We start from the raw sequence: 20,512 nt of genomic DNA on the forward strand, positions 1-20,512 counted from the left end.
TGTGCCATATTAATATTCTAACCAATAAAAAATATTCCAAACACACACCTCACAGCCAGAGCCACATTATATGAATCACCCGGACCCCAGTCAGTGGCTGGTCTGCCTCAGCGAAGAAAAAAAACATACTTTAATGAGCGTGCAACTACAGTAACCCACAGCTGCCAAAATCTCTCAACAAACCATTACTGTATAGATGCCGAGGGAATAATGTAGACAAAATGATGCAAATATTAGCAACATAAGTAAAAATACTCATTTTACCAACCACTTGGAACCAGGGTTATTATAGCTAACTAAAACAGAATCTGCAACTAAAATGAAAGCCCTAAAAATATTTAAACTTGAAATAAAGCATACCTAAGCTAAAATAGTCATTCAAGCACTCATAAATGTCCACCAGTCCATAAAAGGCAGATCAGGAGTAAACATTTATCTGCCTCACATCCCTGAAACTAATTTGTAATCAGCCTATAAGCATATAACACACTTATCTGGAAAAACGTCAGACTGGTTAAATTATACAATATTTCCGGGAGATGTGTGTGTTTGCGTTCTTTAATGTTTCACCCGAAACAAAGATGCCGCGATGCCAAACTCCTTCATAAAAGAAGAAAGCTGTACAGCTGTGACGACAAGCACTTATCAGGATCAACTAAACGCTGGATTTTCAAAAGTATGTGAAATCTTTCAATTTTGCAACATAGATTCTTTAAAATATGCCCGAGAGTTTTACACACTGGTCTGTTGTGGTGGTGACATTTCTACATCCATAAACTTGATGCGCCACGAAACAAAATGTGATTGGTTTCTTCACCTGTCAGTCAAATGGACTCTAGGCTTTTTAAAGCAGATCAGACTGAAGGTCTGGCTGCACGAGACTAAGAGACAGCACATCAAGTACAAAAATCTAAGCAGCAAAACCATCTTACGCCACTACTACATTTATGACCTTTTGGTCACATGACTTTGTAATTCCAAGGTGACAACACATGACATTCTACTGGTTGTCTAAATTAAGTGTTTCTATCAACACTATCAACACCAAAGCCCTCACATGCTCCTGAACATGTAAACTTGAAATGTTCTGAGTTACCATGTGACCACCACTGGGTTCATCTCTAAGTTTGGCAACATCTTGTGAAAGACAATAACTCTAAGTCTGACAACATGTAAAGCTGTCATCTTGGAATTATTGTAATTACGACATAGTGTAAACACAACGTTACTGGAAAGTGTAAATCTGTCCTCCCACAGTAGGTCCTTCGCAGGAGTATGGCAGATTTCCCCCTGGCCCCCTATTTTACGAATGGTGTAAAGTAATTTAACAGAAATTCATTATTAATAGACAGACAGACATTGATACAGAAAAGGTTATTATAACCCAAGTTGAAATGAATAAATGTAATCCAATGCTGACAGGGTGATGAGAAAAAGATTAAAAAGAGGAACATTTACTGTCAACAGAACAATGTCCGGGTGTGGTGAAACAATCCTTACATGAGTTTCATCAAAGTAAGCATAAAACCGGTGTTTCTTGCAGTCACAGAATTTAATGAAAGCAATGGAAAAGTTCACTCCTCCCCTACAACCTATAACTCACCTCCCATTTGCTGGCAACTTTCATCAGTACATAAAAGACTGAACCGGAGTACAGTATCACATACATTGCTGCAGATCACAACGCAAAGGAAAGACCAATAATCAGAAGAATGGATGCGAGCCACTCTTTCAACCAGCCTCCAGGGGATTCAAATCCATCTGAAAAATCAGGAATGGCTGGAGCAGCACCACCAGCATATCAGCACAGTCCTGCTGGATATCCTCCTTCCTTTCCGATACAGCCGGTCCCACAGGGCCCCTACAACCAGGGACCATATCCAGGACAAACTGTGGTCGCTGCGCAGCCTGCGGTTTTTGTGACCGCCGCTCCACTGACCAATCCATTGCCAGATTACCTGGGTTACTCCATCTTCACCATGCTGTGCTGCTGTTTGCCTCTGGGCATTGCTGCGCTGATATACTCCATCTCTGTAAGTATATTTGTCCATGTGCTTTTCTTTTATTTCATTTCTTTAACATTTATAAGCATTAAGCAGACACCTGCATAAAACGTCTGTAGAATTAGATGCCATAATCATCAAAAGTTTATTACTTTTGACGATTACTGTTTATCTGTTTATTATTCATAATAGGTATATTATTGACTCGTCAAATAGTTTTTATGTGGTTGATATTAACTGAAACTATATAAAATTCTATTCAAAAAATCCCCTAAATCAATCTCACAAATTATGATTGATTTACTGCCCAAACAATTCTAGTTAAAATGTACTTAAACAATTTATAACTTTCATAACTACATATAAGGAGATACAGTTGATTGCAAAATAGGTGAAAGGCTTGTTAAAGCTTAAGATGGTTACACAAATATGTGGGAAATATAGGAACCACAAGATCTTTCATGCAGCAACCCTTTACTGAGTACGTGTAATGTGGACATTGTTTTGTTCCAGGTTTTTTTCCTTCCTATAATTGACAACTGTATAAATAAAGGTGTCACTAAAGGTAATGTTTACTCAGAAAGCGCTTGTAAATTTAACAGCACATTTAAAGACTACACACAAGTGCAGTTATAGGATTTCATCCTCAGTAGGAATATGTAGCAGTGGTGCCTCTTTGTAAATCAGTGACATTACTATAATAGGTCAAAGTATAGCCTATCACAACAATAGGGAACAATTCAATACAAAGTTTGTTTAAGTGATATCTGCTGGAAGGTTAATAACCGCAGGTTAATTCAGCAAACGAAATGCATGGTCAAGCTGATTAAAATCAGGACATTGACTTGTCCATTGCAGAATATTTCACTTTTTTAGTCACAGGCTTCTTTTGCTGTATGCTTTGGGTCATTGTCCACTATGACATATCTAATTTACTTTAAAACATTTGACTAAATCTGAGCAGAGACTATTAATTTCAGCCAACCAAAAGAATGCAAGGGGATGTTATTTTTGATTTATTTATTTTTTGGCAAAGTCTAATCTGGTCTTGTTTGCACCTCGTGGTCAGGTTTAAGACTTTAACAGTGACACGTCTAGAGTGTTGGCTGAATGTTGTAAAAGAGTTTTTCCGTGCCCTCTACCCACCATGTGGGTTCGAAGCAACAGCTTCCAAATGCAAACGGCACACTTACAATCGACTAGACATTTTACCAGCTTTAATGATGGAGAAATAACCAAAAAATAGCTCCATGAAACCAGCTTTCGAATCAATGGTCAAAATAACCTAACTGGACCTATTATATGAACAAGTTTCCCAGTTCTCAAGTTGTAATTACGAGTAGAACTGTGTTTGATCCATCGATACGACGGAGAGTTGACAATAGGCTACAGCCGGCCCTGGTATCAACATTGTAAAATGTACGCAGGAGCGGGCAGCGCTTAATTTTAATCTACAAGAACACAGTTTAAAAGTAGAAAAGTGCGAGGTTTCTAAAAAAAAACGAAAAAGCTCTTCACATGAGCGATTCAGAAATATCTGCTTAATGTTTTATCTTTGTCAATCTGGCAACCATGTGCACACGCGCTCTCTCCACTGTGGATAAACTAGCTGGCTTTCTGAAAATATAGGTTAGCTTGCACTTCGATATTCTGTTCTCAGGAACGTGTGAAAAGTTTATCAAGTATTTTTTTACCAAGTATATCAAGTATCCGTTTCTCCTTACATTGGCTACCGATTGCAGCTCGCATCAAGTTCAAGGCACTGATGCTTGCATATAGAACAACCACAGACTCGGCACCGGTCTACTTCCACTCACTATTACAAATCTACACACCCTCTAGAAGTCTGAGATCTGCTAGCGAGCGACGCCTCGTGGGACCATCTCAAAGAGGCTCGAAAATACTCTCACTGTCTCTGTCTCTCTTCTCATCCCCCTTGTTTATTCCTTCCCTTCTGGCATGTACTAATTTGAACACTCCCTGTGACTGGGTGTTATAAGCACTTACTCTGTCTGTTTGTCTCTCAAAAAAATGAATCGCTGTTGTACTCTCAATTGTAAGTCGCTTTGGATAAAAGCGTCTGCAAAATGACTAAATGTAAATGTAAATGCAAATGTTTATAAAAGAGAGAGAGGCGTCGCATGTATGAATTAGTTAAAAGGTTTGTGTTGCTGAATGTAAGGGCGGGGCTTGATGGGGCTATAGCATTATCAGAAACTTGCTTAGCCCCAAGGATTTCAAATGATTGTCCTGTTTTTAACTCTCGGTATGACTCTCATTAACAGTTAAAAGTTAAAATGATATTATGGTGGAGGATCAAGCAAACCCCAAACCCTGCAGAACCATGAACATAAATTCACTATAAGAAAGTGAAAGAGTATATGTATGTGTATGTATGTATACATGTATGTATGTATGTCAGCACATATTCTTAGTAGACAGCTGTCAAGGGTGTGGCTAGCAGGAGAGCACACAACTAGCATAAGGGTAAATAAAACGCTTTAATCTACTCAGAAGACATAAACAATATAAATACAGGCAGGCAGATAGGACAAAATCACACGCACATAAAGACAAGATCGGACAAACAGAACTGAAACCACAGGACTTAAATACACCAGGTAAATCACTAAATTAACCACACACGGCTGAAGACAATAAAGACAATTAACTAAAGTGGGTTAAACGGAACACATGGCACACGACAAAAAGTGCAAAGACGTGACAACAGCACTATAGAACTGTCTTAAATTATTCTCTTAATATAGGCTTTTTTGTAGCTCTTTTAGTGAAAAAGAAAATCACTTTAAGTCAGTGCCTGAAATAAAGCTCTGAATTTTCATTGATGTCTGTCTGCGGTGTTAATAATTTTAATGATAGGCCTATTATTCATTGTATAAATTAATATAACTTTTAAAAAATATTTGTAAAAACATGCAATGAGCTATTTTATTGTAAGCTATTTTATTGTCCTCATAGCGCAGCATGCAGGAATGCACAGTGAAATGAATGCAGAGCAATAATTTAATGTATTTTATTAATAAAAGTAGTATTAATAATAATGACTTATTAATAATAGTAATAATGATCTATTGATGATATTGACACAAGATACCATGCAAATCAGCACAGGAGGTTATCACCGACACATGTGCCCAAAAAAGTTTTGTGAATTGTTTTATGAATTGTAAAAAAAAACAAAACTCTAAATCTCTATTTTCTATATTCTATATTTGCCAGTAACATTTGTTTTAGGATTGTTTGTGATTTGGTTTTATAGAGACTTATGAGTCCTCTTTGCTACGCTACTACCCTTAACCTTTTAGGAAAAGCTGGTTTTAGCATTAAAATGCTTAAACAAATTTTTTTTTTTATGTATTTCATAAATTTAAGACTGACAAGCCCGTTATTTCAGCTTGTTTCTGCAAAATCAAGGAAAGGCAACAAAGCTATAATAGGTCTTAATACAGTCCTGGAGAGTTAAGGCTGCATATGTTAACAAGCCATGTTTAATTCAGCGTGTTACTTAGGAAAATTTACTCACGCCTTACGAGTAAAGAAAATGTTTCTAAGCACTAGATTTTCCTATAGTGTACCACTTCCGTAAAATGTAAATCGACCAATAAATGTAGAACTAAGAAAATCCATTCACAAAGAGCGAAGTTCCCCATCTGACACTGGCCCGAAGAAATGAGAACAGAAATGGATTACATTACGTTTCACATTGTTTTCATATTGTTTTCACAGACTCGAGACGCAAACTACTCAGGTCAGCGAGAATTAGCTGAGAAGAACTCCAAAACGGCACTCATCCTGAATCACATCGGCCTTGGTATTGGCCTCGTTGTCATTGTATTGATCATTATCACCCAGATTGTGATTTTTACTGCTAGATAAAAGCTGTTAGAGTTGACATGGTTGGATGAAGATTACAAACAGACGTTTTCTGTATTTTAAATGTTACTTATTATATTAATATTTCTGTGTAAGTTATTGACATCAATGCAGAAGCATTTGAGCGTGCTTTTACAAAAATAATTCACTCCACTATTTTTTTACGTGTTTGATCTATTGTCTGAAGCTAATGCATTAAAAAAATCCCACGCATCGATCCCATGCATTGTGATCCACTTCCTGAATGATTCAACACTGTGGTAAAATTAAATGTTGTGAGAAACATTTTTTATATATATAAATAAATAAATTATTTTATTTTATTTTTTATTTGGAGGAATGCCACTGTCTTAAAAATAGGCCATCCTCAGAATGTTAAAACTGATACAACATGGCACATTGTGAAAGGCAGATAAAAACTTTACTGCTGCCGTGACAAATGTGTCTTACCCTTAACAGTAACCCTAAAACAACAAAAATACCATAAGTAGTGTCAGAAGCATAAAAGGAAGCTACCTCCAGTTTTAATATATTGTGTAACACTAAACTACAATGTAATAATTCAACTCGAACTTAATAGAAATATCAGCCTGACATTTATTAGACTAATGCAGACACTTTTAATTAAAGTCTGGATCCAAAGATCGGAGATGACCGAACACCTGATCCGGACCCTTCAGAGGACCTCAGATGATGCCAACTCTGAACCAGCACACAAAACTATTACTTATTATTTTCTGTCAAGCTGCTTTGCATTTGTATTGTGAAAAGCATTAAAGAAACGCAAACTGCACTGAATATAGTCACGCATGCGCTGGATTTTTCACATCTCCTCATTCTGAACAATCAAATCAAATCGTTCTTTAAATATTTGACATTATTTAAAAAAACTATGTATTTTTGCAAACTCCAACCCAACAACAGGTGGTGCTATAACAGTCATGCAATGTTACAAATCAGGATATTTCTCATTTCATAATAACGTAAGAATATTTTTTAAATCATTCATTTTGGAGGTTACAGGCTTGCTAAAAATGTGTAACGTCTTTATGTGCTTAAATGCCTTAAAGGGCTTGAACCCTAATAATAGCTGCTTGCAGTCATGAGCGATATCAAAAAGGTGTTCTTTAATACAGCCTGAAATAGAAATTAACATACACATTTGGGCAACACTTTATTTTGATTGTGCCTTATGCACATTCTGTTGACAATAAATAACTTTGCACCTACATGTCTACTAACTTTCATTAGAGTATAAGTCTGATTATTATCTGCTTTTTATTGTGACCATCTACCAACAGGCATTCAACTAACTATAGGTAATTTTTCAAGAACATGTCAACTTATTCTAACCCTAACCCTACCAATCTACTAATACTCTACTTATACTCTAATGAAAGTTACATGTCTGTCCAAAGTTACTTATTTTCACCAGAATGTTCATAAGAGACCATCAATAATAAATTCATCTGTAGGCCTACTGAGGAAATATTGGGTGTTTAATTTATTTTCACGTAATAAAAAATATTGCAAAATTATGTAACTTACAATGAATTAAAAACACTTTTTCACACAGGTAGGTTTAGTAAGCAAAGGTTTATAGTAAGCAAACGCAATGGTGGTAGGAGGAATGGGAAGACCGATTAAAAAGAGATTCTCAAGATCCCCAAAACAATGTTCGGGTGTGATGAAATAATCCTCTTGACCCACCTGATATTTCATGTATTTCATCAGCTAATACGCAAGTAACCATAAAACTACAAGTTGGTGCCTGCAGTCATACTGTTTAAACTCTCACACCTCCCCTACAGCTCAGCTCCCATTATTTTCATCAGCACATAAGAGACTGAACCAGAGTGAAGTATTACACATCGCTGCAGATCACAAGGAAAAGGAAATTACAATCAAATCTAATTAAACAGAAGACTGGATGCCAGCCAGTCTTCCAATCAGCTTCCAGAAGCCTATAATTCATCTAAGAATATCAGCCCAATCCTGCTGGATATCCTTCTTCCTTTCCAAAACAGCCAGTATCCTAGGGCCCCTACACCCAGGGACCATATCCAAGACAAACTGTGGTCGTTGTGCAGCCTGAAGTTTTTTGTGACCGCCACTGCGCTGACCAATCCAGTGCCAGATTACCTTGCCTATTCCATGTTCACCATGCATCTATGGAAAAATGATTCCTTATTAATTATTTTGGATTTTTTTCTATCAAACAGTTTTTGTGTTGAGTATTATGTGTTTTTAGCCAATCAGTGGTTGGTCAAAAAAAATTTCTACATTGTGGTTTGGAGAATGAATGGAAATATATCTATTTAAACAATAATGTAATAATGTGGATCATAAATAAATATGTATTTATGTAATATATATACATGAGAGAGAGAGAGAGAGAGAGAGAGAAAGAGGTTGTTAAAGCTTAAGCTGTGTTTGTGGTCATACAGAAGTAGGCATTATATAAAAGATCCTTCATGTAACTTCCCTATAACTGAACACATATGTTTCCAGCAGGCATTGTTTTCCTGTTTCCTGTAAATGACTGCCAGTTGAATAGATGAAGGTGTGGCACTGGTGACTGGTGAGTTTTAAGGAAAAACGTCATATAAAGCATTATTACTTTTGCATGCGGTGTAAATCATTTTACTGAAAAAATTAGCAAAACCATTTTTTTTCAAAATTGCTAGTAAATTTAACAACATGTTTAACAGGCTACTCATTTTTAAACATTTTAAATAATTTTCAAACATTAAACCAGGCCTTCACCACAGAATTAGAAATATTGATTAAAAACTGTGACAAGAAATAGTTTTAATAGCTGTTATACTGCCTTTTATACTAATAAGCTGTGAGCGTTGAAGATATGCCTGAGGTAAGCTAAAATGCTATACGTTACATTTAGTTTACAAGCTGCTTTATTAGTGATGTCTTTCCATAACTGAAACACAGGCCGAGCAGTTACGTGAGGAATGAGATTCTTGTTCATTCATATTTATTTTGTTACAACTAGTAGTAAATGGGGAGGGATGATCATTTTCACTTGCACTTCATGCTGTTGTTTGAATGAGACGTTTATGCATCGATCGGTCACACCCCATCAAAGAGCTTCTAAACAGCATTTATTGTTTGTATATCCTAAAAAAAAAAATTATGCAAAAATAAAAATAGGTCTATATGAACCTGGAAGTTTCAATGGAAGGTCCACTCTTGCAGTGTTTAAAAACAAGGCTTTATTAGTTCGGTGCACATGCATACCAAAAAGAAAGACCGTGCGGAAAATGAGCAATTAGCTGCAAAGCGATATCAGTCTTTGCACTCTGTACAAATTTTTACATTTAATTCAGTTTAGAGTTCTTTCCAAATTCACTAGCCATTTCTGAGAACAAAAGTGGTTGGCATTATATGTTTCACTAATGTTTTCACAGAGTTAGCAGAGAAGAACTCCAAAGCGGTACGCAACCTGAATCAAATCGACCTTAGTGTTGGTATTGGCTTAAATAGAACCGACTTAAACAGAAGTGAAAGTTTTGTCAAATAATAAGATCAGTCATTCAAACATTTTTAACTTACAATCAGCTATAGAATCACTTTTTTAACAATGTCTTTATACCTTTCTGTACGGTAACCCAGTAGTGCCCAACACAACGCAATTAAAAATAGCAAACATGAGCTCACAACAAAATGAAATTAAAATTAGCCTAACTTCCTTTGTGACACAAGAGTTATATGTGTGCAAAAGTTTAATTATTAATAGAAATATTGCGTCATAAAGCTTCTATATTCACATCATCCACTTAGCTCATGCTTTTACGACTTCCTATGAAGCAAAACACTGACCCTTTAAACGGTTTCTGTTAGCATAATAATGATGATAATAACAATAATCAATCAATAATTTTTATTTATATAGCGCTTTTAACAATACAGGTTGTATCAAAGCACTGAAAAGTATAAAGTAGAAGAATACAATGATAGGGATGGATAATGACAAGATTGAACAATTGTTAATAATAATAATAATAGCAATTATTCTTATCGAGAAAGATTTTGGCCCTACAGAATTATTTTTATGTATTTTTTATGGAAACTACAGGTGGGTGTTTTATTAGGGAGTCACAGCTTTATTATCAATGGCTCCACTTCACATTGTGGCCGCATTATTTGTTTTTTAATTCAATGGCTCGTCATCCATTATTCCTTACGTATTATTTCTTTGCCATGTTTTTAACGGGGCCTAATTTTTTATTCCTTAAAAAAGCTGTTTCTTGATTAATAACAGTACTTTTTCTTCCGATGTACAGTACAGTCCACAAGGTCCCAAAATATGCTTCAGTGTATCTCTTCAGAATATATGTGAAACCACAAGGTGGCGCTCATTGTATGTTGAAAACAGGGGTAAAGTTGTTTCTCCTCCCCTACAAACCTATAACACGCCTCCTCCCATTTGCAGACTGCTTTCATCAGCACAGAAAAGCCTGACCCAGACAACAGAAAGACGTCCCAGCAGAGCACAAGGCAAAGGAAATTTAAATCAAAATCCAATAATCTGAAAATGGATCCCAGTCAGTCTTTCAATCAGCCTCCAGGGCCATGGAATTCATCGGAGAAATCAGGGATGTTGAATCCTTCGGCACCACCACCACCATACCAGCCCAGTCCTGTTGGATATCCTCCCTCTTACCCAAGCCAGCCTTTCCCGCAAAGCCCCTACGCCCAGGGGCAGTATCCAGGACAGCCCGTGGTTGCTGTACAGCCTACAGTTTTTGTGGCGACCACTCCTCTGTCTTGTCAAGTGCCAGATTACCTGGCTTACTCTATTTTTACCATGCTGTGCTGCTGTTTTCCTCTGGGCATTGCTGCACTTATTTTTTCCTGTTCTGTAAGTATTAATCCATGCACTATATATATATATATATATATAGAGAGAGAGAGAGAGAGAGAGAGAGAGAGAAGGCTATGTGAGCCTGTTAAAAAGTAAAAGTACTGTACTTGTGCATACAAAAGAGCTGCATGTAAACAGTTTTTTTCAACTGAGAAAGTGTGTGTATGAGTGGGCGTTCCTAGTCTTTTAGTTTTTCCAGTAAATGACGATCATCTGAGAAAAGGTGGGGCAATGGAGACTACTCAACAGCAAAAGATTATTAAGAAAAAATAGCAAATTTATTGCTAGCACATTCCATCTTTACACACGCTAAAGAAAAGTGGTAAAAACTAACGCCTTAAAGGTGTAGTCCACCAAAAACCTATTGTTACCCCATGACTTACCCTCAAACCGGATAGGAGGGAGTTAATAAAAGCCTTCTGAAGTGATGGCATAAGAACAACATCCAGTATAAAACTTTAGAACCATATTTCAAAGAACTGGCAAATACACTATGTTTAAAGTTGTGAAATAAAGCAAATAGTATTATTTGTTTTTACTGTGTAGTTTAAATGGCTGCATTCAGGATTTGGGATTAAGAACTATAAGATGCTTTTTGTGTGTGTGTAAAACGTGTTGAGTTTTCAAGTTAACCCCCGTTCAGACCATGTGATTTTAGTCCGATTTAGCCACAATCTGCCTGTCGTAGTGAGTCCTGGGGAGTAAAAATCTGACAGTGTTGTTAGTGACAAAAAGATTTTGTACTCTAAACCGGGCTTAAATCTAAAGAGACTGGTCAGCTGGTTCAGGTGCATTAAAACAGAATTGAAACTAATGGCACACAGCTGTTTGAGGCCTCTGTTTACGCTCTGTCAATACAATAATGCAGCCTGTACTGGTCAAACCGATAAAAACGAATGGCCAGATTACAAAGCAAACAACTCACAATGATCAGTGAGCAAATAATATTTTTATAAGCACACAGATCAGTTAAATGTTAAATGTACTGACAAGTTGGCGTGACTTGGTTTAAATATATGAATTCAAACATATCGCGTTGTTTGCTTTTTGGTATTGCAGAGATTTATCATAAATAAATAGTATTTGATACAACCTAGAAACCTTCCATTAAATGAAAACAGATGGTACTAGGAAAATAGAGTGGAGTTTGCCCCCTATTTTGAGAATGCCGTCCCCATTAGCCACTGGCTCAAAGAAACTCAGAATAAAAACAGAAGTGGCTGACGCTGTGTTTCACAACTGTTTTCACAGACTCGAAATGCCATCTACGCAGGACAGCGAGAATTAGCAGAGAAGAACTCCAAAACCGCACTCACCCTGAATCATGCTGCCCTTGGTATTGGCCTTATTTTAATTGTACTGGTGATTATTGTCAATATTGTGTTGTGAGCCGATAAAGCTAACGGAGCTGTCGTGCTCGAATGTAGATTACAAACGGAGTGCCTGCATATGCTATTTGCTCAATGCATCATTATATCTTGCAACTTACAACATATGCTGTATAGGTTGATTATTAGACTTTTTTGCTAGTCTTGTGTACAGCTGTACTAATGAGCTTTTAAATACATTTTACTACGTAAGCACATGTATTAACATTAAAGATATTCACTGGCTTTATCTTTCAAATGACTGTACATGAATTTGTTTCTTATTCAGACAACCACCACCAAAACCTTTTATGTACTGGACACACCTAATTTTGTTACAACTGAAGCTTCAAACCTCGAACAATAACAGATAGACACACATCTAATCAGCAGTTCGCTGTATTTCCACAGCACTGTAATGCTGAAATGTAAAAAATAGACAACATAGGCTAGCATAATGAATTCTCAAAACAGATGGCATATTAGTCCCATACACACATACAGTCTTTACTATAGCATTAGTAAAACTGATGGTTAAATGTCTTACCCTCAAGCACTTACGTTTTTGTCAATTATTTTTTCCCTTCTTTTTATCTTGTACCTCTTTGTTTTAAGTTGACATAATGTATATTCTTGATACTTTGTGTATTATGTAGGCTTATAAAATGCAAAACATCTTACAAAATGCAAAATCTATATTTTATCTTTGCATTAATAAAAAAAAAACAATGAAAATAAACATTCTGACTCGGATGACGCGTTTACTCCACGTTGTGTAAGTCATCTAATATGTCTCTGGGTTAAGGCAGCTGCATGAATGTGAGCGTCTGACACGAAAATGAAAACATCAACAAAACGCAGTGTTTACCAAATCAACACCGGCAGGCGCCACGGTTTAGAGGTCATTTCCAGTTAATGATAGCACGGAATTTAACGGTATGCTTAAAAAAGCCAAAAGGGAGTTAGACAAAAAAGCGGCAGCTGTCAGCAAGAAGTGGCTGCCTCTAAAACCGGACGTCAGCTGTCGCTGCAAACCTGAAATGGGAGGAGACAGATAAGTTTTTAATCATTTTTAATACGTACTGAAATAAGTATAAATATTAGTATTGTATATTTTTGGATTATGTGTGATAAACCTTTTTTAACAAAAAGATGAAAAATATAAATATAAAATATATATATATATATATATATATATATATATATATATATATATATATATATATATATATTTGTGTGTAATTTATCTATGAGAGACACTTATTATCAGTTGTATGTTATATATTTGTTATATAGGCTACACACACACAGACCTGGCCTAAAAGACAAAAGAGAGACAGTCTCAATGAATTTAAAATTATTTTTAACAATGGGTTACATATTTCTCACATTTGTATCATTCAAGAAACAACATGTATATTTATATTGATGTGTATATGTATATAAAGTAGTCATTAAATTTGTAACAGGCTTGGTATGTTGTCAAAGTCAGTGTTATAAAATGGAAATCATATAAAATACATCCAGACGAACATGTCATCACAAATCAGAATCACTAACAATAACCTGAGGTATTTACAAGATATCAAAAATCCATCCAATGTTTGATAGGAAGCCAGTGCAGCGTTATATAAGTCTGCCAAGAGGGCCATTTCTTTAGAATCTTCTCCTTCAGCGATTAGACCATCTATACACTGACTTTGTGATGAAGACAGCGAATAAGACGACTATCACTGCCAATCTGTCCAGTTGCTATCTGCAGCACAGTGGTTAATGCCACTGAAGAAAGACCATCTCTTGCAGGTTTTTTTTTTTGCAAGATTTGGCATCCCCATCTGGAACTGTGGAGCCTTAATGTCTGGCCACTCAACCGGAGTTTAGCCAATTCCCAACGAGAGTCACTAATACCATTTTAGTGGCTAGAGCTCCATCTACAAGACGCCTCTATGCTCTCAAGCATCTTCAATGACTGGTGTTTAGCATTAAAACCAAGATCATGCCCAATATGCTAACCTTTTTGTGAGAGCTGCTGGATAAAGAGGCTGGCGGAACTTGAGGCTGGCAGAACAATTGGCAGACACTACTTGGTCATTTAGTTTCTTAGAGGTGCGAGTAGGGGGATTCAAAGTCATTCAGAGCAGCTTTTTATGTGCTTTGGAGGCCACTCTAAAGGGCTGCCTTTTCCTGTAAACAGGTGTTTCCCCAACCAGACGTCAATGACAAAGCAACAGGAGTTACTTATCAATAGTAACAGGGAATTTCCTTTTTACAGCTATCTGAAATAAAACTGGTCATATATGATTTTTTTTATGTAATGCTACATCAGACAGCACTGAAACTGACTGTGATACAACTGGGGTCCTGTGTAAGTGGTCATAAGACATAAGTGGTCCTGTGTAAATGATGGTGATAAAACACCCGCGTTGGAGCTCATGATTATTAAATGCCATTTTTAGTCAATTTCCTATCCTGAAATGTCTGTCTTGGAGAAATTGAGCTCCTAAAACTTACTGGAAGATAAATTCTTCAAACAGTTGTTCAAGACGACGTGGTGCTGTTCCTTCAAGAGCCTCATTCACCTCTGGTAAAACTCATGTAATCACATCTGTATATTCCAATATTGCCTGGTTGCCAGATCTTGTATTAAACTTTCTTCTCAAACAATCGACACGTACAACGTCAACACATTTGCCCGCTTGTACTCAAGATAGAGAAATTACAGTAAATTAAATCTATGCTAAAAATCTTCTCTTACCAAAAAAACTAAACAACCAAATTTAAATGAAATTATTGAACATAGGATATATGAATATTTCTAAGATCTGCTGTTTCTGTTCAGATGATATAAACCACAACCCCCACCGTTATTTTTATGTGATCTTATCTTTTGCGCATGCCAACACAACCTAGCTTTGAACTCCACTTAATTTAGGTGGAGGAAAATATTTGGTAAAACGTAGAAAGTGACAGAATAGTCAAGAATAGCAACTGTATCATTTGATTGGCGATACATTTGTTCCATTACCAATAGGGTTCAGTAGAACTAGCGACCATATCTAATGATCTACTTTTGGCAAACGCCCCCCTGAGCAGGAGGTCTGATTTTCCAGTCACTGGCTTAATCTAACCGCTGGTGAAGCGAGTTATGCACAAAATGTTAATTATTAATGGAATTACTGCATCTCAGAATGACCATGGCATGGTCATTTCCTGTATGTGTGCTTCTACATTCACATGCACTTAGCTCATGCTTTTGTGACTTCCTGTGGAACAGTTCATTTCTTATATCAATACGTGCACTGAGTGTCCTTTTAAACAGTTTCTATTTCCATGAAAATGATGTAAGAGAACAAATATTAGTAAGAAAGAATTACACAATTCTTCTTTACGGAAATGGTGGACTTTTTTTTTAGGTAGATAGAGGTAAACAAAATGAGCGTGATGAAACACGCCTCAACAGCTAAAAAAAAGTGGAAGTAAAAGAGGAAGCTATAGGGGATTGAGGTAAGCAATTTTTGTCGTACTAATTTCTTTATGCATTTCTATCATGTAAACACGATCTCTGGAAATGACGGCCTTTATAATTTGATGAATTTTGAATTTTAGAATCAAGTATCATTGCTTGTACTATGTATATTTTGTTCTTGAACACTTTGTGCCCCTTTTTTTCTTTTTTTTCTCTCTTTAAGATTCCTGGTACTTTATCAGCTTCACGGGAAGCTAAACAGGAGTCTAAACGCCCCCCATATTTCACAGCAACTCCTCTCCGTGCTAAATCCAGTTCAAGCTGAAGCTGTTTTGAGGAATCAAGCAAACACTTAACTTCTTTTAGGGTGGGACTGGTGGCTGTGTTAAAAGCGGTGTGTTATTTTGATGGAATATAAAGAACTGCTATGAGACTCTGTAGTGATCATTAATGATCACATGATCATTATGCAGAATCCGCACATGAGGGAATAGGGAAGTCTTCTATATCATTAGTGAGGTGGACATGTTTTGTCTGTTTTAGCTTTTCTCTCCTCATGCTGTGTCTTTCTTCATGCCCCAAAAGTGTCGGGTGTCTCTTATGGGGGTGGAGCTTCTGTTCACAGCCATAATGTCTCATTCTTCTTATTGTACTGTCCAGTCACCCTCGTTTGTATTGGCAGTCATCCCAGAAGCTGTCTGGTTTCATCTGCATGAAGAGAACTGCATGGCATGTAAATACCATTGCAAATTCTGACCACAGCTGCATATAAGTAATATGGGTCATTTTTAGTCAACTCTTACAACTGTTAAAGGTTTAAAGGTGCTGTAGGCCTATATGTAAGATTTCGGAGTCTTCAAAAGTAAAAGAATTTGAATGTTTGTAAGTGTTTAAGAAACGTTGTGTTTACATAGCTGAAAAATAATGCTTGCATGTGAGCCTAGAAGTTTGATAAAAAGGCTTACTTATTGTTTACATTTTAAATTCGCTTTGAAAGAAGAACATCAGCGATATGGTGTAATATTTATGTGAAATGCATGTATTTGGTACTTTCCTATCTGTTCTCTTTCCTTTCATGGCTTTAGAAAACTTGCATCTGATGTTTCCGGGTCATTGACGCAAGCTTCGTTGTAATTTCAATGTACGAATTAATTGCTTTCTGTGAATCTTTCCTCAACAATAGTACAGGTGCAGATATATCTGTGGCAGCTCAGCTGTGTACATAGGGATGTTGCTCCCTTGCCCTCGGAGCTTCAGAATGCTCTCACCGATTATGTAACGGCCTAGGAACAATGGTAGCTCAAAGATGTTTAGGAGCCAAAACAAACTCCCCCAAATAATCAGGCAGTTCGAAACCCCCACCAAAAAAATAGAACATGCTCTGCAGTTTCTCTTAATCCGCACAGACTACATTTCCCAGACTATATAGAGAAAGATTTAAAGCAGGCTGTCCAATGCTAAGTCTGGTAATGATTGGCTCGTCTTCTCTTCTACTACCAAAATTAACTCTTTCCACCCCAACTTGATTTTGAATATGATAAATACGTTTACTTTCCTCTTTATTTTGAACTTCTCGCTGTCGGATTTGTTTTAGCTGAGCGTGATGTTAATGAAATGGCTGCTGCTGGATGACATGCAACATTTTATGTAGCATGAGAGTAACCACAAGGCGACATCTGGTGGCGAGCAGGCAGATGTGTCTGATGTGAGCATATCATAATTTTATAATCCTCCTAAACACGTCAACATGATATATTTTATTGTGACAGACTTGATTAGATACATTACTTAATTAGATAACAATAAAGAAAAAAATATTTTTATTATAAGCCGCTCAAAACTTTTTAATCTTGTTTCTAAATCTTAGTTTATTTTAGTCTCAAGTCTCAAACTCTGGAGTGCATCACATTTCAAGTTGCCTTTATGGGATAACTCATTCAAACTTCATAAATATAAAGATAACAAGATGAACATTTACATTTGCAGTCTACATTTAATTACTTATCAGATGCTTTTATCCAAAACGACTTACAAATGAGGACAATGGAAGCAATGTAATGTAGGCTATGTGATATTATGATGTAATACAAGCTATTTGAAGCAATCTAGCGTTATATTATTTATTAATGTAATTGATATCATTTTCTTGTGGCTCCCACATTTCATATAAAATATTGCCATTAACTTTTTGCCATTAAGTTAATACGCTAGTCGAATCGTAAAGATCTCTTCAGCCAAAATATAAATTAAGTTAATAAAGTTGTGCAAATCTACATTGTCATCCTAATTCTGCCTGACATAAAAATAGCAGCATTAGATTAGGGCCTACGTTAGGGCCCAGATTGTAAGTGGGTAACCCCTCTAATCCCATCTGCTTATTTATAAAACGAAAATGACTATTTATGTGTGTATTTGGCATACCATTTATACGCATTTTCATGAGACTGGGCTCATCCAGATGCATCCTGTTGTTCTAAACTACACGCATAGCCTTGAACAAGCTGATAAAAACCAGATAAGGAGAAGGGGAAGAGAAGGGTGGAGGAAGAGAGAACATAAACAGACAAACTCAGAAAAAAATATTTGGCGGAGAGCGTGATATAAATCTTAAGCTTGTTAAAAGTACAATTATACACCCTTTGCTGTCATAACTGATTTTGTACCTTTGAATTTAAATAAATATTCACAGTTTTAACCTTAAGGAATATTTTCAGTATCTTACTGGGTACCTTTTATTGCAAATGTATCTTTAGGTAAAGAAACAGTAGGCTACCTCTGTATTTTGTGGGTCATAAGTTAGACATGTTCGAAGCTTTAATCAATCAATCATCATTTTCTACAGTAATACTGAAATATATTTCAAGTCTAAAAAAAAATACTTTCAAGACAATTAGATAGTGTTAGTCTTTCCGTTTTATAGTCATTTATACAAAAGTATAACAACATCAATCATTTTGTAGTAAACATTTTGTACTGTGATAATATATAACCGCATAATTTATACTTGCAATGAATTCTCTAAACGGAGAGATGTCATTGTTATTTTCTGAGGACATTTTACAGATAAAAATCGTTTTATTATGTCATTGACAGCAATGCTTGCTTAAAATCTTTGTGTTATGGAAGAACAAGTCTATGCAACATGCTTAGGAATTACGAAAACATCAATATTTTTGTCCTGATATTTTATTATCCAGTGCTCTCCAAGTTGCACGTTGATTACAGCAGATGTCACTTGCAGTCAAGCTGGAGACTTTACAGAAAGCTATCTATGCCAAAATTTGGTTACTCCTCGTGTTACAAAACAACCCAACCAACCAGTCCACTTAAGTGGAATGTGCACAGATGCAACAGATTCGTCTGCACTGACTACAGACAGACACTGTTCTGAGCTGCAAACTACAAGCAGGAGAAACATGGATTCAAGAAAGTCTCCAGCAGAGTTGAATTCATCTCAGAATCCAGAAACAGGGCGGCCTTTGCTTTCACTGCAGCAAGGCCCTCCGGAGTACTCAGATGCTGGATTCTCTCCCTCTTACGGCAATCAATATGGGGCTCCAGGGGCATCTGTCCAGCACACTCCAGGGAATGTGGTCATAGTGCGGCCTTCAGCTGAAGTGTTCACTCCACTGACCAGTCCACTGCCAGATTACCTGGGCTACTCCATCTTTACCATGCTGTGCTGCTGCATGCCTCTGGGATCGGCTGCGCTTGCTTACTCCCTCACAGTAAGTACTTCATATACCTGTCTTATATACTTCACTTAACATATACATGCCTGTTTTTTATATATACACTATATTTAAGATCAAGAAGGTCAAAACAATGAATCCATGGTTGTTGTTCTTTTTAACAATGTTCGTATTTCAGTGTTTAAATATAATGACTATAATCTTATTTTCAGTCAAGATCATTTATATATGGGTGAATTAACATCATGGATTGATGTTGATATTTTAATTGTAACTTCATAGATTTAACATTGATTCAGAGGCATTTTTTTACCTTTCTTTGTGCATTTACAATAAATATTGTTCCAGTGTTTTTTAATGTTAAACAAATGACAGTATTTCAGCAACATTTCAACACTAAGGGTTGGTCTGGCTGGGTTATTTTTTAAAGATGCATGCTCATTCGAGATTTATTCTTAACTATATGCTTGGATTATGTAAAGCATATGAAGCATGACAGGTCTCTCTCTATATATGTGTGCCACTCAGAAATCCAGCTTTGTGGCTTCTCATAACTTTCGTTTAAAGAGAAAAAAGGTGTGGCACAAAAACTGAATTAGTTTGTGCCCTGGTTACCCCTAATGAAACGAAATCACAAGTATCTTCAGTTCATTCTTCTATCCACTGAAATGGGGTTTAACCTTTAAATACTTAAACTTAAAAAGTGTTTGCAAGGACAACAGGTTATTAATCAAGTCAGAGTGTGTAATGCTGTTTGTCTGGAATGAAGCCAGTTTTGAAACACTTTTTACACTGCAAGAAGATGTTGCCATTCTCCCAGTTAAATCTTAACTAGATCAACCTCATGTAGTATTTTATATGGGACTTCTATGGCTAAATATCACTTTTTTTTGCTGCTTCTTGAAGAACATATTTTCTTTTCAGTTGACTGTTACTGCTTGGATAATGCATTTAAAAACTAAATGTATAAACTGATGAGAAAGAGCAGACGTATGTAGGGAACGTGGGATAGAAACAGAAGTAATTCTCTTTATTACGAGTCATTGTATGATTGGAATGATTTTGAAACTGATTAAAAAATTAAAATAATTAATAATAAATAACTTATAATAATAACAAATAATGAATAACATGTTAGAATAAATATTTGGTTTTGGTTATTATTTTTTACAGAAATTAGTTTCTCTTTTTATAACTCTGTAAATCAG

The 20,512-nt window shown here is 36.1% G+C and overlaps 2 protein-coding genes across 3 annotated transcripts; both read left to right on the forward strand.

Annotated features, from left to right (window-relative positions):
* The first annotated feature begins 583 nt into the window (after positions 1 to 583).
* Positions 584 to 6,699, forward strand: LOC122360278 (trafficking regulator of GLUT4 1-like). 2 transcript variants are annotated; one of them, XM_043260729.1, is made up of 2 exons: positions 584 to 2,033; positions 3,746 to 3,805. In XM_043260729.1, the coding sequence occupies exons 1-2, from the start codon at positions 1,713 to 1,715 to the stop codon at positions 3,767 to 3,769; spliced, it is 345 nt and encodes a 114-aa protein (XP_043116664.1). In that variant the 5' UTR covers positions 584 to 1,712; the 3' UTR covers positions 3,770 to 3,805. The 2 variants fall into 2 exon arrangements, with proteins under 2 accessions (XP_043116664.1, XP_043116662.1); XM_043260727.1 differs by lacking the exon at positions 3,746 to 3,805 and adding an exon at positions 5,751 to 6,699 and having other exon boundaries at positions 1,429 to 2,033.
* A 3,651-nt stretch (positions 6,700 to 10,350) lies between these two features.
* On the forward strand, positions 10,351 to 12,405 carry LOC122360279 (cysteine-rich and transmembrane domain-containing protein YDL012C-like). The gene is made up of 2 exons (XM_043260730.1): positions 10,351 to 10,776; positions 12,031 to 12,405. Exons 1-2 carry the CDS (start codon positions 10,450 to 10,452, stop codon positions 12,166 to 12,168), a joined length of 465 nt encoding a protein of 154 aa, XP_043116665.1. The 5' UTR covers positions 10,351 to 10,449; the 3' UTR covers positions 12,169 to 12,405.
* The last annotated feature ends 8,107 nt before the right edge of the window (positions 12,406 to 20,512 follow it).

The sequence above is a fragment of the Puntigrus tetrazona genome, chromosome 16 (assembly GCF_018831695.1).
Source record: "Puntigrus tetrazona isolate hp1 chromosome 16, ASM1883169v1, whole genome shotgun sequence".
Lineage (NCBI taxonomy): Eukaryota > Metazoa > Chordata > Actinopteri > Cypriniformes > Cyprinidae > Puntigrus > Puntigrus tetrazona.